Here is a 24398-nt window from a genome sequence, read left to right as displayed (position 1 = left end):
ACATTTTTTCCCAAGACACCATTGCAGCCTTTTTCTTTTTCCTGCCATAATTACCTAGCCAAAAATTGAGGCAAATAGAGTCAATCTTACGACAGGTGGAAAGGGGAAACCGAAAACAGTTCATTAGGTAAGCCGGGGTAGAGGCAAGCACAGATTGGATTAGGACCCCTAGACCTGCAAAATGGGGGAGCTTCCAGGAAGCTAATTTCCTCTGCATTCGAAGAGTTATACTCTCCAGCTCTTTCACCTTTGACCTGCCATGAAATAGATTAGTACCAAGATACATGGAGTCTTTAGGCATTTCTTTAATCCCAAGCAGGGAGCAGAGAGATTTCCTAGAGTCATTAGGAACATTTTTGCTAAAGTGACAACTACTCTTGGAAAGGTTGATCTGCTGACCAGACAAGTCCGAAAACAAGTCAAGAACAGCCTTAATGGTTAGAAGGTCGTCAGCATTAGCACGGTAGAAAATAAAAATATCACCAGCAAAAAAGAGGTGAGAAACTTCAGGGGCAGATCTGAAAATTTTAATTCCCCAAAACAGGTCCAAATCCCAATAGGTGGTGAGGAGTCTTGAGAGGACCTCCATAGCCACAAGAAAGAGATAAGGACTGAGGGGACAACCCTGACGAATGCATCTAGATGCAATAAAGTATTCAAAAGGGCTCACATCCATCTTGATGGAGAAGGAAGTAGATGAAATTAAAGTGGATATTAAACTGACCCATTTTTCCCCAAAACCCAAAAATCTAAAGATGGAAAGGATAAGTCCTCATTCAATCATGTCATAGGCCTTAGACATATCTATTTTAATGGCCACAAACCCCTGCTTACCATGATGATGATTAAGAAAATGGAAAATTTCTTGAGCAATTATAATATTATCAGAAATTTGTCTACTAGGGATAAAAGCCCCTTGAAAAGGGGAAATGAAAGAGTGCAAGGTATCTTTAAGTCTAAGAGCCAGGATTTTAGCAACAATCTTGTAAATGACATTACACAGACTAATAGGTCTAAAGTCTCCTACCCGCATTGCCTTATCCGATTTAGGAATGAGGCAAATAAGAGTATGGTTCGTACCAGGGGGGAGGAAACCAGAGTTAAAAAAATCCATGGTAAACAAAAGTAAATCATTGGCCACAAACTCCCAGCAGTTATGAAAGAACCCCACATTAAAACCATCAGCCCCAAGAGCCTTCAGTGCCCCAATAGAAAAAAGAGCATGCTTAACCTCCTCCAAGTCGGGTAAAGAAACCAAGTGCTCAGGTGGTGCCAACAAGAAAATAGGTGGAAAAAGGCACTCCACAAAGCTAGCATCAAACGGGTTGCTGGTCACAAATAAGTCCTTAAGTAAATTAGCAAAGACATGAGCCATAGCCTTAGGGTCAGAAATTCTGGTCCCTTGTCATCACAGATAAAATCAATTCTCCTTTTCCTTAGGTTCACCTTGGTTACAGAGTGATAAAAGTTAGTATTGCGATCACCATCCTTAATGTAAAAGTGTCTAGATTTCTGTAACCAGAACGCCTCATCGGCATAAAAATCCAACACATCGGTATTCCATCGTTTCAGAGAAAAAAGAGAGGGCAGAAAGCTTAGAACATAGGTTTCCAGACGGAAGGGAGGTCCATGTCGACTGACAGAACTTAGAAAAATCAGGGTGGTGCAACCAGGCTTATTAGAAATGGAAGAGTTTTTTATAAGAAAGTCTGTTACCTGAGAAAGACAATAAGATAGGGTTATGGTTGGAGCCCAAAGGGGATAACTTTGATAGGAAAGCTAAAGGAAACAAATCAAACCAAGTGGGACCAACAAAGACCCTATCCAAACATTCTTTGATTAATTTAGGAGGTTTCTATTTATTAGACCAGGTGAATTTAGAGCCTGGGATAGGGATCTCATCTAGAAAGAACTGTGAAATGATATCCTTAAGGGCCATCCCAGATTGAGTGCAGTGAAAAGGGGCACCACCCATTTTGTCAGATGCCATAAGAATCTCATTATAGTCCCCAATAATTCAGAAAGGATGCTCTAAGGAACCAAGGAAAGTTGATAACTTGTTCCAGAAAGAGATGCAAGGTGAGGGTTGAGGGGGTGCGTATATACAGATGCACCACCAAACAGCAGAGGCACTGTCGGAGATCAGGAGAGCAAACACAAAATCCAAAGTGATGCAAGATAAAATTTTCACGAAGGGCTGAGCTAGCACCCAAAGTCCACCTTTTTTCCCTTGTGAGCCTTCACTGTTAATATATTAATGGAGGTATATCTAGAGAAGGGGTTCTTGCACCGCAAACTATCATGGTCCACACATTTGGTTTCACATAGAAAAACAATGTCAGGATGCAACTTGCACAGGTGAAAGTCTAAACATTTAATGGAAAATCTATTGTTTAACCCACGGATATTCCAAGCAAACAAGAGCATTGTAAAGAGGAACAGAGGGAAGGGGTACATACAGAATCTTAAAATCTTAATAGCAACCAAATGCCGAAAAAAGAAGCATCGATACAGTTCAAGAAGTCCGTAAGCAGTGAATAATAAAACATCAAAGAAAACACAGTAAAGGTCGAACAAGTAGAGGATCAGGTCAAGGAAACTGACCGGATTAAGCGCAATTGGTGACACCGCGATATTTGGATCAGAGCGAGCAGTAGGAGTAGTTTGACCTTTGTTGCGCAGTTCCAGAAGCCAATCAAATAGCAGGGTGAAGAAAGCATCAGGGTCGCAGGAACGGGCTAGTGCCGAGTCCAGGACAGAGCAAAAGTCAGCCAATTCGCGAACAAGGGACGGGGCAACCGAAGGGTGGGAAAACTTTCGCTATTTGGAAGGAGGACCCTCCATAGGGTTCCCCTCAAAGATACAAGGCTAGCCAACATCCACATCCAAGGCAATTGGGTTGGACATCACACCGAACGAAGGGTCAACATCCAGAAGTGGTGGAGCAAAAGGTTGAGGAAGCACCCCCCACAAACTCGGCAACGCCAATATTGTTGTCAGACAAAGAAAGCTCCATAGGTAATATAATCGGGCTGTGTTCATCCAGCAACGCTGAGAAAAATTCATCAGTAGGAGAAGCACTGCGACGATTAGGCATAGCATCAGAAAGAGCTCGAACCACAGGATCAAAGCAACCAGCGTTAAGCCCAATTCCAGTGCCCTCATTCTCAGAAACCTCCCACTCCATATCAGCAATCGCCAATCCCTGTTCCGACAGTAGCGTAGCATCATCGTCATCTACTTCGGTGATGAGTGGGATAGAACCAGACGAAGACATAGCCGTGATACACAACGTACCCCCTGTCCCAACCCGCATTGGTGGTGATAAGTTTTCAAGGCCAGTGGCGTTTATCTGCAACGGATGCGTAAGAACCCTATCGAAGAGGCCCCCAGGGCTAAAAGTAGGATCACTGGTTGAGGCATCAAAGGAAGGGCAGACAGCAGAGCCATGATTGAACCGGCCACACAGGCCACAAATCTGGAACACTTCATAAAATAGATCGACTGGCAAGAGATCACCCCTAGTACTTTGGATTTTTGAATGTGTACAAACTGGTCTCTTCCACTTCATGCTAACCTTGACCCTGGCTACTTTTCTAGGCAAGCCAAGGTCAAACTTGAGGTACAGGCTCATCACTTTATCAACACACGAGACTGCCTGCTTGATGCTCTCATAAGAAAAAATGTTGACAGGGACTTGCATCCAAATATATAAATTTTCACGTTCACCAGCATAGATAACATTGTCTAGTGCAAGTGGGACCAACTGAATGAGGGAATGTTCACACCACCACGGGCTCATGGACAACAACTGGTCTCTTGCCACCATGCACGAAACATGAACCATAAACATATCTTCGCCAATCTAGGTAATCTCCGTCACCCCGAGAGGAGCCCACAAACGGAGAAAGAGGCTACGCAGGGTATCCGAGTTTGGTTTAGGTAACCCAACAGAAAACCCAAACATAACAGGGTGATACAAAGTGTAGAAGCTTGAAAGAGGCTTCCCATTAAAACCAGCAGCCAACGTCTCAAGATTCAGAGCCCATTTGAAGTCCAAAGAAATTTCCTTCGGCGGGAGAGAAGGAGAATGGTTGGCCTGCCAAATCGGCCCAAAGTCCAACCGTCGGTGACTGTTTTTCTTTTGTTGACATCTAAATGTAGTCTTAGACTGTGATTGGAAGCCTAGAAAAGAAAAGAAAACCGTACAGATTCTTGTATGGTTTTCTCTTCTTCAAAATTCCTTTGCGTTTGGTTTGGACATTGTCTCCAGTCTCCACTTCTCTTTCGTCGACCATGGTCAAGCAAGTCATGAGTTTGTCCCATGACCCAATCTCTCTCTCTCTCTCAGATTTCAGCAAGTATTTTACTTCTATCATTCTCTCCTGCTCACTCTGATTTCTCTCCTTGCTCTGATGCTTCTGCAACAACAAAGTAGAACTCGCCTCCCGATCAAGATCTTACATAAAACCACTTTGGATAAAGCATCCAAAGTTCTCTAGTCATGGGAAGGGTGGTGAGAATTTGGGCAAAGGTGGGGTGAAGTGTCATAAGAAGGTGTTGCGAAAGATAAAATTCACGATATCACGAAGCTTGTGATTCTTCGCCTTGAGAGGAGAGGATGTATTTAAGGGACGAAATTTTGCTGCTACACTTGTATTTTAAGAAATACTAAAACCTAGGAGGGTATTTATGAATCCAAAGAAGAAGTGAATTGTTCCATTTCCTTGGTTGCTAGCTTTGTAACAGGAACATTCCTGCTACAAGTATAGCAACAAAATTTTTTCAGTGTTTAAGATATCAAAAATAGAACCAAAAAGATATAAGTGCAAAAACTCTGAAATGGAGGGTGGGTGTTCCATTCCATCTATAGTCCTCACACTGGCTTACTTCTGCCTGTTATTTTTTAAAATGACAAAGGGTTTCTCAACCTCTCGTGAACTGTAAATCTTTAGTAGAAGGAACAAAATGAAACAAGAGCAGTGGAGTACCAAAAAGAAACAAGCAATCTAATTTCATTAACAACTACATGGTGTCAATTGATTAGGGTGAATTTTGTTTTGTTTTAATATCTTTTTTATAATTATTTTATAGGTGAAAAAAAAATGGTTAATATTAAAGACAACGACCAAAAAATTTAAGGTTTTGTTTAGGTGTAGATCAAATTTATGATCTTTGAATATTGTATGCAAATAAAAAAAAGACTCGATGAGTTTTGTATAATTCAGGCAAAAACACAAAATCAATGAAAACATGGACTAACTTTGACTTGGTCTGATCATTACTTAAATCTAGACGAATATTCATGACTAACTAGGTTTCAAATTAGGCTTCATTTTTTTTTTTTACTTACTCGAGTCAAAACCTATTTTTTCAACTATGTTTACTTGATCACGAAGAGGCCATTTTAACATGATAAAGATTTGAATTTGGATCCTATACTGCCGAGCTGCCCGGCAGGACTGTGCTGCCCAGACACAGAACTACGCACAATGTCCGACTTACCCTTGCCCAAACGCCTTGCCCGAGTGGGGGTCAGGTGGTCTTTGCATGCAGCACCGTGTCTGGGCAGCTGGATTGTCATTTTTCTAATGTAGGTGACTATATACTCTTTTTCCACAATTGACCTAACCAGGTCGACTAACTAGGACGCACACTAATGATCAACATTATAGGTATTGGTATAGGTTGGTTAAGGAGGTCAATATAGAACCATAAACCAAAATCGAAACCAGTCATTAAAATTGAACTGAAACAAATCGAGTCAATTTTGTTTCAAAGTCTAAAATATTTTCTTGGTTCGATTTCAGTTTCATGATTGAAACCGTCAAATCGAATTACCCATTTTCGAATAAATCAAATCATATTATTTTTTTTTTATAATAAATGATAGGACTGTATGTGAGGATAACTTATTTTGCTGAGATGTTGTAGAAGGAGAGAGTGTAGAACTTGACTTGTTCCAAGATATATGTTGATGAAAGCTGAGACGTGCCACTTGATACTCTCCTAAAGTCAGTATTTGCCCCTTTGGTAGAATCGGGTTTGAATGCAAAACTGGCTCTAAGCTAAAATAGCTTCTGGCTTCCATCAACAAACGTGCACTCGCGTGATACAATCGGTGAAAACAATTATTTCGAGTACGTCAAAGTTGCACTCAGGCCACACGAGATGTATGAAAAATGTAATGGAGTCGGTAAAAACAATTATGCGCATAGGCAGCAGAACAGTATGTATGAGAGAGAGAGAGAGAGGAACACGCATTTGTGTGTAACCTTTGAAGGCACTCATTTCCTATATTTATACTTATTGATTCCTACAAATTGAATTCAAAGATTTCAATCCAATGGCTATGATGTAAGTGTCCCTTGAAGATATCATATGATGTAGGTTTGATTTTTTGTTCCAACGGATTGGATTAAAAGATTTCAATCCGAGTGCTATGAATGCACTTGTGCAAATTGATATGTCTCATAAAGAGGCATGTCCATTTAATAACTTTGAACAAAAAAGAATAACCCAAAACCAGACCCATTTTAAACACACACACACAAAAAAAAAACCATATTAAATACACTTTGCCTCAACATGGTGTGTGTGTGAAAAAACACCTCAAACCCCAACATAAGGGTGTCAAAACCTAGCCTGAACCAACCGATGCGATCTTTATTGGATTGGTTTTGGATTGGGGTATGATAAGACCGACTGAAAATCGGATCGACCGATAACAAATCGAAAATCGAATCGAATGAAACCGATAAAAAAATTATTAAATATAAGGTTATGAATAGGTGAATTGATTATCTATTGATTTCAATATTACTGAGCAAATTTCTGGTTGTAAGGGGAATTGTTACAAATCAATGAGTATGAGATTATGAAAAAAATGAAATTGATTTGATAGTAAGGTTCATTTTGTGATTTCAATATTAATTATCTTCTCAATGACTATTCATTGATTTCAATTTTAATTATCTTTCCCTTACAAATAATGATAAATAATTATATGATTTGTAACAATGATTTCTCTACAAACTTTATTTATCCATTGATGTGAATATTAATTAGCTTTCATTCTTCCCCATATAATTTATTCTTTTTTGTTCGGATTACAACATGAGCATATCAAATCAATTTTCTTATTTTTATTTGTATACTTATTTTGACTTGGGAAGGTAAATTGAAGTGTTTTTATTGAATTTTTTTCTTACTACAAATTATGAATTTAAGATTTCATTGTGGCTCAAACCTTAAAAAAATGATCTAAACCGGTATAAACCAGACATCGAAAAACTGAAATAAATCGAAAATGCACCGGATCGAAATTCGAAGTTTCTTAACAATTTGGTTTTGGTCTCACCATTCCGAGAGGAAAATCGAGCCGAACCGACCGTTTGACACCCCTACCGCCCAACACATGGATGGAGGGAGAGTCTCTCCTCTAAGGGACTTACACCCTTATAGAACCATACCTCATGTATATATATGCCTCTAACTTTATTTCATCAACTTCCAATGTGGGACTAAACAAGTAAACATTTCACAAAAAGTGTATTGCCTAAAAGCAAAACACATGAAGGCAAAAGTGCAAGCTTGTGGGAGGGAAAACCAAAATTTCAAAAACAAGGTAAAGACATTTAAAACTCATTTATATTTAATATAACTTTTTTGATATTGTAATCAATGTGGATAATAAATTATATTTTTTTAAATGTTTGAAAAAAAATTTATGGATTCTGACCCTAACAAATAAAGGGTTTTTTGTTGGTGAAGATTTAAAATGTTGGCCCAACATCCTAATATAGAGCTCAAACATAATACAAATCAGATCAAAACCAAATAAGAATCGAATCGTCTTGATTCTGAGTAGGAAATAATCTCTTATTTGATTTCGGCTTACATATATTGTATCTTGTACCAAATAAGAATCAATCCAAAAAATAATTCTTGACCATGCATGGTGCACGAACGTGCCTGCAACCATTGGATGAGATTATAGAGACCAATCATGCCCATCCAATAGTTGAATGCACGATCGTGTACAAAAACTCTCCCCTTATTCTTTTATGTTTAATTTAGCAACAATCTAACTATCTCATACTCTCACCCTAAAAAAAAAAATCTAATTATTTCATACTTAGTTTTAAAAAATAAAAAATATATATATATATCACATAAATTTGAACATATTTTAGTGTTTGACTTTTTCGACCTTTTATTCATCACTAGCTATCTTCCTTTTGCCTTTTGAGCACTTTTCATGCCACTCATGTAGTCATGTGGTGTCCGCGTTTGGAAGATGGAGGGAGGAAAGTGGTCGGAAATTCAATTCTGAATTACATTATCTCAGATAACCCATTGCCAGCTGTAAAGCTAAATTCTTTGGCAATTTGACTCATGGCATAAAGTTATGTCAAATGCTTTTTATTTTGGGTTTCTTACAATTACGATCCCAAAATATTTCATGTTTATTATTATCCCTCTCAAAATTTTTAAAACATTTATTACCCTTCTCTGTTGCATATTAATAACTAATTGATCCCCATTGCTATATACTTGTAACGGAAAAATTTAATCGTGACAATGTGCCGTTACCATGAATTTTTTAAAATCAAAACGCCCTTTTGGGGTGGTAATTATAAAAAACTCCCACTCACCGTCCCTTCTCTTCCTTCTTCTTCTGCTTCCTGTTCACATTAACCGTACGAACCTCCAAGGGTGGCCTTCGTTCTCCTTCGTCTACAATAAGAAATACGGAATGAGGCAGGGCTGGAGCTTCACTTCAAGGATCCTTAATTCCTTACCATCAGACCATGTGGTGTTTCATGAAACAGACTGACATTTAAAGGGCACTATAAAAGCAAATATCTGATTGGGTGATCTCTGTGGTGATCCATGAGAATAAATTAAGAAAGAGACAAGTGAGTGAATTAAGGGTTTCAGACTTTGATGATCGAGGTCGACCAAATTAAAATCGAGATCCAGATAGAAACTTTGGTTATAAGCTATGAATGCTTTGGGGATTTGAAGTATTTGGAAAAACGATCTATCTAGAAAAGGAAAAGGGGGGAGGTCGGGGACTGGTTGGAAATTTCATAGGGTTATTTCAAAATTTTTTTCTTCCCATTCCTCTTGTTGCAGATGCGATGCAGTAGGGGTGGGACGGTGGGGTTGCAGGAAGAAGAAGAAGGAGGGGGTGAAAGGATCACTTCACTTCTGAATCAGCGACTTTCTAATTTTTTTATTTGAAAACCATTTCCTGAAATAAGAGAACCATGGTATTTGTTAAACGCAACTGAAGTTTGGAGCTTTTGGCGATGGGTTAAAAGTTAAAACCAATAAAGACTCAGCGTCTGAGTTAGAACTGACCTTGAGTGGTGCTTTGGTAAATAGGGTATAGAAGGGGACAGATTTGAAAGTTTGAAACGACAGAACGAAACCTCAGAATCTTGTCTCCCACTTTCTCTCTCTCTCTCTATATCTCTGTTTTCCCGGTGGTCAATCCCAGGTCTTGCCTTGACGGTGCTAGTCCGGCTTCCAAAGACTCTGCGGATGCGAGAGGCAATGGGGTTTTTTCGGTTGTTTACTTTTGGGTATGGGGGAAAGTGTGGCCTTGATCTCGGTCAAGGTAGTCTCTGTACTGCGGTGCACCCATTGCTCGGTCTTCGCATCTGGCTTTTGTCCCCAAAACAGACCATCTTCCAGTTCTTGCACCCACTTTTTTTTCAGAGCAAGCTTCCTGCTCCATCATAGGATCCTTGGAGACGAAGGAGAAGAAGAAGAAGAAGGCCACCCTTGGAGGTTCGTACGGTTAATGTGAGCAGGTAGAAGAAGAAGGAGAAGAAGGAGGAGGAGAAGGGACGGTGATGGGGTGGGAGTTTTTTACAATTATCATCCCAAAAAAATATTTTGGTCTTAAAAAATCGGTGTCAAAGACACACTGTCACGACTAACCCTCTCCATTACAGGTTTATAATAGTGGGGATTAGTTAATTATTAGTATGCAAATGAGGAGGGTAACACTTGTTTCAAAGTTTTTTTTGAAAAAAGATAATAATAAATATAAAAGATTTTGGAATGACAATTGTACAAACCCATTTCTTTTTCTTTGGCAGAAGTTATGTCAAATGCAGGGCTAAGTCAATTGTCAATTAAAATAGAGGTGCATTTGGAAATGGTAAAAATTCAAAGGTGTATTTAAAATTATGAATAATTTGAGGGGGCATTTGATAAAAACCCAAAATTATAACACTGTTTGGACTATAAATATTCAAATTAAAGACAATCACTATTTGTATGTGGGTTATAATTTAGCTACTATTGCATGTAAATCCAATGTTAATTGAAAGATGACTTTGGATGTATTGTGATTCGAAGAGGTAGATTTACGGAAAGATTTTGGAGATTTAACAAAGTAGTTTAATGGTGATATTCGGTCCTTATCGCCCCCAGTACTAGTGGGGTGCTGTTTGCATCATGTGGCGCAGCACCACCCATGTGTGCACGGTGGGGCCCATTGTGCACACATGGGCGGTGCTGCACCGCACGATGCGCACAGCACCGCCCCCAATATTGGGGGCGATAATTTTCCATGATATTAGGCAATGATGGTTTTAACACTTCTATAACTCTAACTATGTTCAGATTTGTACGTATTCAGGTTAAGAAGAATCACTCTCATCAACAATTTCAATCAAATGTATATATTTTTAAGGATAAAATTTTCCTCCATCCATAGAGGACACTTCACCCACCATTCTAGGGTTTACAAACCCCTCCTAGGGTTAGTATGTTCCAAAATATCCTCTTGATACCCATTCCCACCCTCTCTCACCCCTTGGTGAATGGGTGAATGGGATCCCGGTCACCCATTCACCGGGTAGAGAGAAACTCGATCCTATTTTTAATGGGCAAACCTCTGTTTTATAAGATCAAGTTTTTCCTGAATTTCATCATATGGGTGGGATTATGCTGCACGTACATGCACGTTATATGTATGAGTAGTGCTGAACACCTATTTCACTCACTACCTTAGAGCACGTAGAGCTAGAGGGGGATTTTTAAAATCAAAAGACAATTTGATAAAATCTAATAAACTAGATATAAGTATATAACATAAATCATGTCCTAGTTACTTGGAAAATTAATGTGATCCAACACAAACATAGCAAAACCTATGGTGGAAGCTAAGATATTTCAAATCCCATGCTCATCCAAGGGAATAAAGTAATATTATTACTCCTACATTTTATATATATAATTTACGACATAAATCTTTGTTTTTATTTTATGGGTCATAATTTTTTTTTGGGTAGAATTTTTATGGGTCATAACATAACTATTTGAGTGAGTGGTCACGATACGTACGTGTGAAATAGGTTTGCAGAACGTTCTTTTTTGGTGACCATTGATTTCACCAAGCATAATTTGATTCATTGAATGACTTCCCCTAGTTCAACCGAAAACCGACTGTCATCCTGATGGGAGGTTATTATTTGAAATACCTATCAACAATCTAGATCATCTACCCGTGTTGCCCCAATGACCGTGTGCTACGCAGACACAAGGCGGTGCACAATGACCGCCTTACCCCCACCCAGGCAAGGCGCTCGGACAGGGGTAAGACGGTCATTGCACACGACCCTGTGTCTGCGCAGTATGGCGCCACATTGGGGCAGCCCACGCCATAGAGGATCTGAATCCCCCTATCAATGGCTAGGAGGTTGAATCCTGCGGACGTTTCTACTCTTCTGCGAACTTTAAATCTCTTTTTTTGCGATCTCCATCTCTCTCTCGCATACCTCTCTCTCTCTCTCTCTCTATGTATGTGTGTGTATGTGTGAGTGTTAAAGTTTTTTTTTTTGGTAAAATGTGTTAAAGTTGACTGTGGGGAGTGTTAAGAGTCTGTATTAATGTAATCAGTGACGAAGGGAAGGCTCTGGACTTTGGAGAGTAGAGAAATGCAAATGGTGCAGGACATTGGCTGTGGGGAGTGTTACAAGTTTGTAATAATGTTATCAGTGATGAAGGGGACTTTGGAGAGTAGAGAAACGCAAATGGTGCAGGCCCATTTTAAAGGGTGGGAGACGATTGAAGTTAGCATCGACGAAGAGGGTTTTGAGGACGCGTTGTTCGAGGCCATTACCATCGACTCGCAGTTGAAATCGCCATCGGAGAGGAAGATTGCGGTACTTGTGCAGTACCCGGAGCCTGTTGGAGGAAGGAGGTTCCAAACTAGTTGAGGAGTATGTTGATGTGTCCAATTTTAGGCCTTGCCCTCTTGTGTGCACTGCATCTTAATCCGGGATCCATTCTTGGTGGTGACGGGATTATAATTGATCTCATTTCCATGCATTCTTCCTTTGTATATTTTTTTTTCTTTATTGTACATACCATAGGTAGTGTATATAAAGAATGTATTTATATTCATTTAGAGATTGAATACAAAGTCAGACAATGCAATTGCATCTTCCACATATCTTGCTTATTATGGTATCACAACACGGTAAGATAAGAGTTCGTCACGATAAATTTGTGTACAACTATCAAAAAAGAGGAGTCACACGTACCACGTCTACAGCCAACAAAAAGAGGGAGAATGCTAAAAATAATTTCACATCGACTAACTCTGGAAATTTAGATAGACTTCATATGCCAATTGAGGTTTTCCACTTGATAGCTTAAGCTTGTGGGTTATTATTTGAAGAATAATCATGAATGTTTTTGGAATTTTCAAATACACCAATATTTTATTAACAACTTAACTATCTTAGTGGTAATGGAAGAATAAATCCTAAGAAGATAGATAGGTTTTCATCCTAATGATTGAATTTTTATCTCCACTAATAATCCTTTTTATTTTACTCTTTGGAATCTCTTGGTAGCCAAAAAAATAAAAACCTTTTGAAGTGTCTATTAAGCAATTTTCATGCAACTCACTTCAGAAGATATTACTAAATAACCTGCTTCTTGCTTCAAGTCTCTACTTGCTTTACAAAGTTGAAGTCTTTGGTCAATGTCACATAAACCATAAAAGGCCAAATCAAGACATGCTAGTGAAGATATTGCCTAGGTCAAAATTTAGCTGGATGATATGATTAATATCTTGTACCTTTATTTCAGAAACTCAAATTATAAATTTTTTTTTTTTAAAAAGCCAAATGGTTAAGCATCATTAAATTAATTTCTTGTTTCTCAAGTGTGATGTTGGAAGTGGGACGTATTCAATAACAAAGATTCCTCCTGATCTCTTGGACAGAATTTTTTACAAATTATGAATGGCCCTGAAATTCCCTCAAGCTGTTCTAAGGAATCTTGTGACAACAATGATTTATTTATCTAACCAAGGTGTTAACCAAAATATTACTTGAAATCAGGTGTTACTAAACATTATTTTATTGTTGATTTGTTTTTATATTATTACATATTTTATGACCTTTGATTCAAACAAAATAAAAGCAATAGCCCCAACTGACCTATTATCTAAACATATTTTATACCTATTAGCTCATCATGAATAAATATACCATATGAATTTCTAATATAATTAAAAAAATTTAAACATAAACTAAGTAAATGTCACTGATATACCTAAATGTGACCAATCAATGGTAACATAACACGTGGCAATCACCATGGAAAGTCTGATGGATAAGCTCATCGGGTTAAGCCCGCACAACACCCGACCGACCCAAATCGAAAACCCAGTCATGAGAGGATAAGGTCCCCATAAAGCGGGCAACATATATATCTATCCCAAATCCTAATATATCACAATTAGTTGGCATCACAGTCCTATAAGGAAACCCTATCCTCCGTTAAACGGAAATATGGAAACTCCTAACATTAAGGGACTCCAACCAATTAGGGAAGCATTTTCCCAAAAGGACTCTGCAACAAGATCTCCTACCATGAATAGAAGACTCATTATACATGACTCTCCATTACCGCCTCAACCTACGGTCCACATTATATATTCTCAGGTATAGATCACAACAAGCATCTTGAATACTATTAACTTGTCTGCTTCTATCAAAGACCTAACTTAGGCATCAAAAAGTCCCCCATCGGAGAAGACCGGCTCTCCCTTTTCATTTGATCCTTTCTTGCAGGTTTCATCCGAGAGGGACCTATCGATAGTTTCTGGACACAACAATCATTAAACTTTTTTTTTTTTTTTTTGTGTGTGATTAAAAGTCATTAAAATAGTTATAACATGAATCATGTTCTAGTTGGATGGTCAAAATAAAAATAAATTCAGCAAAACACATGCCATGATAGCTAATATGCAAGCGCATTCTCATGCTCATCTGAATAGAAAAATATATGAACATGACCAATTTCAAGGAAACTTTCCCAAAATATGTGTTCCTTATGCATAGTACAAAGATGAGTTAAAGAATAATTTCTAGAATATTATTGTTGATTATTTTTTAGAGATAGAATTCGGAAGAAACCGTTACTTGAGAAGCAATTGTATGTTAATTAAAATTTGTAAACAAACAAAGAACATTAAATTAAAAAATCAACTTGACACTTTTCTTGAAACACCTTTTAACCCCTAAGTGTGGAAGAGAATGTAGTTGTTGAGATTAGAAAGCTAATCAAGCATTAGCTTCACCACGTGATCACGAAAGTTTGATTTAATTAGCAAACTGGTGTGACTAATCAACAATGCTGTGCTCTTTATTTCTTTAGTCATGGCTGTGGTGGTGGTGGTGGTGATGGTGATGAGTCATGTTGAGTCAGGTTTGAAAGGGAGTCATGACTCATTTTATTATTGTGTTTTCCCTCCACGAAACTATAAGAATTGGAAACTCGAATTGGAGAAACAAAGAGAAATGGATGTCAAAAGATTTCTCTTTGGGTTCTCCATTTTGTTTCTCTTGGTAGTCTGTGATGTCTCTGCTAATATGGTATTGAATGTGAAACACAAGTTTGCTGGTCAAAAACCATCAACGAGTGCCATGAAAGAACATGATAGTCTTCGTCACCAACGAATTCTGTATGATGTTAATCTACCATTGGAGGGAAATGGACTTGTGAATTCCACTGGGTTAGTTTCAGAATTCTGGAGATGAATTCTAGCTTTCATTTTTCCTTGTTGAATTCATTTGGTGAAAATTAAAATAAGGAAGAGATATGGTATTTGATCCACCCCACCCCCCCAAAAATAAGAGAGAGAAAAAACCCTGAAACCCGTCAGTCTTTTTGTGAATTATTTTCCCCTTGCTTGATTATTTCAGTCTATCTTGGTCTACTTTTGTTGTTTCTAGCTATTTTTTATTCATATTTTTTTGTGGAAAAATTGGGATTGTAGGGACATTTAAAAAACTCATGTTTTGTCCTAATCTTTTAGATTAAGGTTGTATTTGAAATGCATTTTAGGTCGATTTCTCATTCTTGGACAATAAAAACAACTATTTTTATCATCCTAGAATTGAAATGCATATCAAACACAACACAAGAGTTAAGTTCTCTTCTTAGATGTGGTTTATTATCCTATTATTAGTGTGTTCAAGAAAAAATATTTATATTTTTCTTAATTTTATCATACATATATATTTTTTTGAATACATTTATCTTGACTAAAAAATCACTAAATATACCAACATATTTTATTTTTGTAAAGAAACTGAAAGGGCACCAAAAAGAAGTTTAGAACTATAAAGGTATTGGTTGTATTTGGTTGGTGGAATTAGTTTCTTCTTTAACTCTCAAGATCTCATTGTTCAATTATATATAACTATTCTGGTTTTTTTTTTTGCTTCTTTTAGGCTTTACTATACTCAATTTGGAATCGGCACTCCTTCAAAAACCTACTATGTTCAAGTTGACACCGGAAGTGATGTTTTATGGGTGAATTGTGTTGGATGTAAAAAATGTCCAACCTCAAGCAGTCTTGGCGTATGGCTTCTTCATTTGAATATCTCCACTAGCATGTTTATTCTTGATTATATATATATACATAGGGAAAAGTAAGGCTAACCGGTGTTGTGCTTGGTGTGTACCTATGTCCAGTCACAGCAACGCAAAAAGACTGGCGCTACCCCTGTTCTTTCCTCCTTTCCAAGGGGGGTGCACTGGTCTTTTTACGCTGAGTTGTGTCTAGGCACAGGTACACGCCCAGGCACAACACCTGTTAGCGTTCTTTCTCCCATATATATATGTGTGTGTGTGTGTGTGTATGTACGTATGTTATTAATTTTTCTATTATTTGAACAGGTAAATCTTCAGCTATATGATCCAAAGGCATCAAGTACAGCACAAGATGTTAGTTGTCAGCAACAGTTCTGCACTATTGCAAATGGAGTCGTTCCCAGTTGCACTGCTAGTTCTAGCATGCCCTGTTCTTTTTCCTTGACATATGGGGATGGGAGTTCAGCTTCTGGATATTATGTGAATGATGTTATACAATACGGCCAAGTGACTACAAATGGAACTTCACCAACAAACACAAGCTTGATATTTGGGTAAGTTACATTGTCCTTCTCTTTTTGTTCGTTCAAAAATATTCAAAATTTTCTAGATTTTGACAAAATTTTATCGAGATTTTGAACTATGCAGATCAATTGACATTTATTAGGAAAAAGTTTCTCATGATGCCAATGTACTATCGCCCTCACATGGATTTTTGTATTATTTTCTCTCTTCTATTTTGATTGTGTGGGTCCCATGTGGATGATACCCTTCTTCGAACTACCATTGTGTGGCATGAGAGATTCCCTCACATTGGCATCGTGGGGAACCTTGTCCCAAAAATATATTAGGCAAAAGTTTCTTTAGACTTTGTACACTAGATTGTATCTTTTAATGGACAACCTGATTTGCCACGTAGAGAGCTGAATGGCTGATGTGCCTATTCTTATGCTGGAGAGCTGGCCTCACCTTGTGTTGACTATCCAACTTGAAGTACAGAGGTGAATGCAGTAGCCTCTCCATCGTCGGCTCCCTCATCTTCATCAGTATGTTTTGTGGTTTATCTCAACTATATAGCACACCCAACACCTAGCCTAGATCATTGCAAGTTGGGCTCACGTTCACGTACGTGAACGTATGAGAACGGCTCACAGCCATTCTGATGGAATCCACTCCATGGGGGTCCCATAGGATGGATTCCATCTGAACGATTGTGAGCCGTTCTCATAAGTTCACATCTGTGGATGTGAACCTGCCTCGACCATTGCTACGTAGACTTGCCCTAAACCGAAAATTGGTAAAGTTTCACACCAAAAGACCAATACATTATTGAAAGGTATAGATGCTCATGAGCTAATTAATGCACCAAATCAATAAGCTCACACTATTAGATTAATTATATAAAAACTCCTTGCCAACGATAAATCAAACCAGTTTCACCTCGATCACCTTGTTGTGTAAAGCCATATTGCTTGCAAAATTCTACATCTCATAAAAATTCAACTACATGACACCATTCTTGCCAACCTTGCTTGCCTTGATTGATTTCTCTTTTCATATAAAAAATAGAGACGGGCAGTTAGGGGATGATATGCGTCCTTTTGTTTCGTAAATGCCTTTTTCATGTTATTATTAAAATTAATAGAAAAATATTTATAGAAATAAAAAAAGACACATGTCATCATCTAATTGTTCATGAAACATGCATGTATAAGTAGGTGATCCGGATTCCATCAGAGTAGCACGTAGCATCAATTTTTTGCTGCGGCAAGGTTTTAATGAGACCAAATTTTTTTTGAACAGATGACCCCAAGGTCCCTTTATGTCATGTTTTCAAATTCAATCTGGTTTTTTAAAAAAGAATCAGTTATCACTCCTTTGTATTTGTCCTATGTTTCCCCAAACTTTCAATCCTTTTTTTTTTTCTAATCACCTAATAAAGACAAATTTTTAGGTTCTTTTTCCATCAATAATTTAAAATTCTTAAATTACTCTTAGGTTGAAACGTTTTATGCATGGCTATGCATTATGCACGGTCATGCACAAAAAGTTAGATTGAGACAATAGGAGGTCGAAATGATCAATAATCCTTCCTACTAGACGAAGGAAAATTATCTCCTCCAGTTTCCTGCCCGTCCCAGTTCCCCAGTTCCTCTAATAGGGGAGTGATGGACCCCCACTCGGGCAGGGTATTCAGGCAGGGGTAGGGTGGTCATTCCAGCCTCCCTTATTAGAGGAATTGGGGAACTGAACGGGACAAGGAACTGGAGGTGATAAAGATCCCCTAGACGAATGGTTCCTTTCCCATATTCAACCGTGGATGAATCCTTTCACCTTATCCTAATCCTTCTAACACCCTCTTTTTAGCAGCCCTAGTGTTGCCTCCTTGACACCCAACCCAGGGTTTTTGTTTAAAACACACAATCGGCGTTGAATCGTTCAGAGCCGATTCTGATCCAAATCGTCTTGAATCGATCGGTCTGATCGGTTCTTAACAATATAGCATGGAAATAGAATCGGCCCTGGAGTTGGGAATCAGTTAAGAAAATGGTCTGATTAAACTGAAAATACAAAAGGAAATGGTAATGAAACGGGAATCGACGTTCCAATTCTGATTCAAGCTCACAAGCTGCAGTGATTAAGATCGGTGACACGATTCTGTTACGAATTGTCCGATTTCCAATTTTTGAAACCCTGACCCAACCATCCCACTAGGGCTGTAAACGGATCAGATTCGGCTCGGATAGTGCTATATCCGCATCTGCATCCGATTTGCTATCGGACGGATTCAGATAGTGCTAAACGGATACGGATCAGATATTTTATCCATTACATGTAAATATAGCTTTTCGGATAGCTATAGCCTATCTGTATCCGCATCCGTTTAGCTTTCGAACGAATTCGAATAGTGCTAAATAGATACGAACACGGATACGGAAACGGATTTCGACTATTCATTTACACCCCTACATCCCACCACCATCTTCGGCTTCGCCGCTCGCACCACATGCACAACAAAACCCGAATCCATAACCAGAGGCTAAACCGCCAGTTCGACTCTCTGACATCGTCACATCAACCTTATCCCCTGCGGTCTCTCCTTCTCTCTCTCTCTCCCTCAAAGCTTGGTAGTCTCAGGGGGCTGGTGGTGGTGGTGATGGTTCGTTTGAGTTGTCTGAGTTTCCAACCTGCACTCTATCTCAGTCCCAGATTTCAACTCTCAAGCAGGATCGGATTTGGATTTGGGGAATGGTACCAGTCCCAAACCACCATGATTGGAAATACAAGATTTGTTAATGCCTAATTTCACGCTAATTCTGAGCGTCGTCGTGTTTGCCTTTTGATTATAGGGTTCACCCCAACATGGAATGAGAGATACGTGTTCACCCTTGACATCGATTGAGATTCAATACTTTAAAGCACAACAACAATGGAGAGTGGCGATGTCCAGGGGGAAAGAGAACAAAGCTTTAAAACAAGGATTGGAATCGGTTCCAACTTCCAAGAACCCTAGAATCGGCTCTCAGATTAGAGAAAAAAAAAAAAACCCAGCGATTCTATCCAACAAGATTCTATTTTTATGCTCTCTTTTCCATTATATCCTGAGGTTACATTCTTAAAAGGTGTTTGCCAGTTGCCACTTTGCTTTTACCAATTTGTGCCTTACAGAGTATTCCTTGGTAAATTGCTTCTATTAACATATAGAATTCTACATTTTCGTTTTTTTGTGATAGGTGTGCTGATACACGTACCGGTAATCTAGCTTCATCTAATGGAGCACTTGATGGGATACTTGGTATGGGACCTGCAAAGACGTCCTTTGTTTCACAGTTAGCTTCAGCTGGGCTGGTTAGTGACACATTTGCTCACTGCTTAGCTGGTGCTAGTGGAGATGGAATCTTTGTTATTGGAGAAGTGGCACAGCCCAAAGTAAATTCAACTCCATTGATACCGAATCAGTACGTAATGTTATCTTACTTCTTGTGTCAGTTTATTAAATTCTTCTTTTTAAGTTCCTTATTTATTAAGAGCCATCCCACCTTCCCAACACACACACACACACACACAGTACAGGGGTATTTTTTATTGTTATGCTGTAACTACGGATTCCAATCCAGCTCCATGCTTTTAATCCACTCCATGTTTGGCTTTTGGGGAGGTATGTTCAGCAAGACAGTAATGGGAAATTAAGGAAATTAAAGAATTTCTACTGTTGTGTCAAATACTATAAAAACTCAACTTGAATTTATACAAGTTGAGGAAGGGAATACAAAGGGTCACTGAAGAACTGCAAGAGCCTCTTCTGATAGGGTTTTTTGAAGAGAAAAAAGATCTGATCATTTTTCTAGTGTTTCTTAGATGTGCCCTACCTGGGGTTTGGGGTTTTTTTTTTCTTCTAGGTACTGTGGAGTGTGGATCTAATTGATTATTGGGCTGTAAGCATCCTTGTTGTGTCTTTTCTTAGCTAGCTAGATACGTTGCCTTATTCCAAAAATTCTCGATGGACAATGGGGCATTGTGGTCTGCTATTGATCTCTTGGGGGAGGAAATAGAGAGAGAAGTTACTGCAGAATTTGCTTCCCTGAATTACTGAAACACTTTTTGTCTGGGTTTATAGAATTTGGACAATGTCAGTCTCGATCAGATGCCTTTCTTAGAAAGAACATATCATCCAACAAACACTCCAAACTCAAACCTTTCCTATGGATGGTGGCACTGAAACAATTGAATTACTGTGACATTTTCTGCAAGGAAAAAATGAATGCAAGGTGCAAATGTTTTGCAAATTGAAAATGAATGCAAGCTGCTTTATTCCTTCAATGGTGCATAATAGGTTGGTAGCCAGGGGAGGGGGAATAATTACCTTGCTGCTTCTTTTTTTTTTGGGGTGGGGGTGGGGGTGGTGGTGTGTGGGGGTGTTATGAATCAATTACCTTGATATTCATTATTTAGCTATTAGGATTTAATTTCATGTTTGCAAGATGATGCTGTTAAATGATGACTAATGTTACTCAAATCTCCAATGGACAGGCTAAGATGCTCTGGATTTTCAACCTCTATAATGAGGAAGCATGAATGTTAAAATCACTTGGAGGAAAATACTTCCATGATTCTCCTTAATCCTGTAGCATGTTTACAGCCAACAGCCATCTAACCAAGAAATGAAACACGAAAGGCATAAAACATTAAATTGTAGAGTGAAGCCTTTAGAAATCTCGCTTCTATCAGTTGTGAAGAGAAGATTTGTTTCGTTTATGTTTATGCATGTAATTTAATTTGTTTTATATCTTGCTCTCTGCACCAACAGGATTTTTTTTTCATTTTGTTTTCTTGAAGTTGTTGGATCCTAGGGTATTTTCATGTTTGAGGGATTTATTGTTATGATAGGGAGCTTTACAATGTCAATATGGAGTCAGTTGACGTCGGTGGCACTGCTCTACAAATTCCAGCAAGTGCATTTACAAACCAAGAGACTATAATCGACAGTGGTACAACCTTGGCCTATCTTACAGACGCGATTTATGTGCCCCTGATGAATGCGGTATGTGATATTTTCTAAGCCTTTTCAGTTCAAGATACTTGCTATAGATTTCCTGCTCATTTTGGTTTATATTTTCATCAGGTAACGGCTCAATACCCTAATTTGATGAATCAAACCTACCCCTGCCTTCCGTATGCTGGAAGGTATGAGCTATCAATTAACCACATAGCCCTATATTGGGTTTGTGCTTCTACAATAGGATATTGGTCATGCATCATAAGTTTAAGGTTTTATATTTATGTATTTGCTTGTAAGTTACTTTAAAAAAAAAAAAAAGGCGTACCCAGTGCACGAGGCTCCAACCACTGCGGGGTCTGGGGAGGGTCATAATGTACGCAGCCTTACCCCTGCTTTCGCAAAGAGGCTTGTAAGTTACTTCTAGGACACATATTGATACAGCATCAACAATCTTATTATTGCTTTTGCAGTTTGGCATGAGCAAGTTTATTAAGTCTCTTATAGTGTTAAAGACTGCAAATCTCCATGCTTATTTATGTTTTACCATCCAATGTGCCATCCTCTGCTTAATGATATTCTTGGGTTGAAATGTTTCTTCTAATTATGGTTTCTGTAGATTTACTGTTTATTGATTACTCTTTGAAGTATAATTTTCAACTAAGAGATTATATAAAAGTGGGCGGAAACCATTCCTGTATTCAACAGAATAACCATAAAAGAAAGGGCGTACCCAGTACACGAGGTTCCTGCCACTGTGGGGTCTGGGGAGGGTCTTAATGTATGTAGCCTTACCCCCGCTTTGCGGAGAGGCTGTTTCCTGACTCGAATCCACAACCACTTGGTCGCAATGGAGCAACCTTACCGTTGCCCCAAGGCAAGTCCTCTTCAAGAGAAGAACAGTGTAAAACAGAAAATCAGAAATTTGGAAAATAAATTTTCTTCAATCCTTCTTAAAACCTCTCAATTGAAACTTACAGAACTTGGATACAACTGATACAACCGACTATAATATAAAGTTCTATTAATTTTTTGAGACTGAACTTCTTCTGCCTTTTCTTTTTTAGCGGAAGTACCAAAGCCATTTAGTCAAAAAGGGCATTGTTCATGGATTGATTGGGGTACTAAAGAGAACCCGCCAAAGTCTTAGTGTAATGAAGGAAAATTGGAGACCCTGCAGGTAACGGGTCAAAATAGGAATGCTAGAATGAAATAGGTTCCAGTTGAATAAGGCATGGACAGAAATCTGAATCGTATCACTGAAATAAGGTTTAAGAGCCAAACTAAAAAGAATCTAGAGAATACATATTTGAATGGTAAAACCAATCAACTAATGTGAAAGCAATATGAATAAACTGATCAGAAGCAAAAGAAGCATGTATCTGCAATGGACATGTAGAAAACTAATGATAAGAAAAGAGAAAGCAAGTACCATTCATCATAGAAAGTGTGTAGGCTTAGCCATCAAACCTAGAGAGAAATGGATCCATTCCTCAAAATTTGTTATTCCATTCCATAAAATGAACAAAAAGTTTCAATTACATTCACGTAGACCATGATCATGATTAGATTACTTTTCAAATTCCTATTGAACTCAGGAAACCCTACAAGACGCCCAGTTTAAAATTCCTGTACCCCATGGTCATGATGGTTGATTACTGTTTCCTTCCCAAGGACATGTGTCTCAGATTTTCTACTACCCCCCCTCCCCAACAGGCCTAAACAATCCTCTCAAAACTAAATTGTATCATCACTACCCACCTTCTTGCCGGCCCTTTCTTGAAGCAGCATTTCTTTCCTCCAAAGAATGCTGCATTCTTTCCAAATTTAGAGGTAAAAATGCTGCATTAAGAATAAGGGCATATCAGAAGTCAAAATGGTAGAGAGGTCAGACATAATAAGAATGATCTTCCCTCCCTTTGAGGTAAAACACTTTCTTTCTTTTCACTCTAGTCCTGATTTTGCTGATAAAACACTTTCTTTCTTTTCACTCTAGTCCTGATTTTGCTGAATTATTACATATGGATGTATTGTTGCAATGCTTATTCTTGCTACATTATTACATGTGGATGTATAGTTGCAATTTGTAACACTGTTTTGTTTACTATTTCTATATATTTGTTTCAAATTGAAGCAGCAAGAACTGTTTTTTTTCCCTTTTTGGGGGGGAATATAATTCTTTTCATTTGTTATTGCAGTGTGGACACTGGATTTCCAACTGTTACTTTTAATTTTCAAAATTCACTATCATTGACGGTGTATCCTCATGATTATATGATTTATGACGTAAGTATTAAGTTTCAAATGTCCAATGAATGTCCTAATTAGATGTGCTCTCTCTCTCTCTCTTCCCCATCCCCCCCCCCCAATGAATGCCGGGAGGCCTGCAGGCATTGCGTGCAAGGCTTAAGGTTTTGGTGTGAGTTGGAGGAGATGGATGAAGAGTTGCAATGAAAATGGTCCTTCACTGTTATGGTCGAGAGTTCTCCTACAACTATGTTTTGCCCATATTTCTTTTCACTGATTTTAGCAATGTGTTGTGCCAACTTTTGGATAGAGCTAGTGGTGGGCTTTATTACTGGTTTTAGAGTTGGAAAAGGGAAATGTGGAGGCCTCATATCTCCAACTTGTGGATGTTATGATTCTTTTTAGTTTTTTCTCTCTGACAGGATGACTAATTGGCAATTTCAATTTTCAGAAAATTATAGATATGAAAAACAAACTTGACAAACTGCATGGCGGGGGGTGTCAACCTTGCTGATTAGGAGCTTGAGCAGTTTGTTCCTGTTTTAGGAAGTTCAGCCTATAAGTTGGCCTTCAAAATATCTTGGTCTGCTGTTAGAGGATAATCCTAGATCTCGCTCTACTTTTGGGTCCACCTCATCCAGAAGCACCCAAAAGAATTGGGTACAAGGAATAGAACTATATCTCTTAAGGAGGTAGGGTCACAATGGAGCAACCTAGTGGTCGCAGGTTCGAGTCA

At 38.4% G+C, this 24398-nt stretch overlaps 1 protein-coding gene across 1 annotated transcript in view; it reads left to right on the top strand.

Moving 5' to 3' along the window:
- The first annotated feature begins 14833 nt into the window (after positions 1–14833).
- The window catches only part of LOC122663844 (aspartic proteinase 36-like), a 17578-nt gene continuing 8013 nt past the window's right edge, over positions 14834–24398 (top strand). Inside the window, exons 1-7 of the mRNA XM_043859492.1 lie at positions 14834–15055; positions 15777–15906; positions 16225–16472; positions 19653–19877; positions 21307–21460; positions 21542–21603; positions 23614–23701. Of these exons, the coding sequence (XP_043715427.1) occupies positions 14841–15055; positions 15777–15906; positions 16225–16472; positions 19653–19877; positions 21307–21460; positions 21542–21603; positions 23614–23701 (1122 nt within the window). The 5' untranslated portion in view covers positions 14834–14840. The remainder of the gene's footprint in view (positions 15056–15776; positions 15907–16224; positions 16473–19652; positions 19878–21306; positions 21461–21541; positions 21604–23613; positions 23702–24398) is intronic.

The sequence above is a fragment of the Telopea speciosissima genome, chromosome 6 (genome assembly GCF_018873765.1).
Source record: "Telopea speciosissima isolate NSW1024214 ecotype Mountain lineage chromosome 6, Tspe_v1, whole genome shotgun sequence".
NCBI lineage: Eukaryota > Viridiplantae > Streptophyta > Magnoliopsida > Proteales > Proteaceae > Telopea > Telopea speciosissima.
This window is presented reverse-complemented; position numbering and strand designations above follow the sequence as displayed.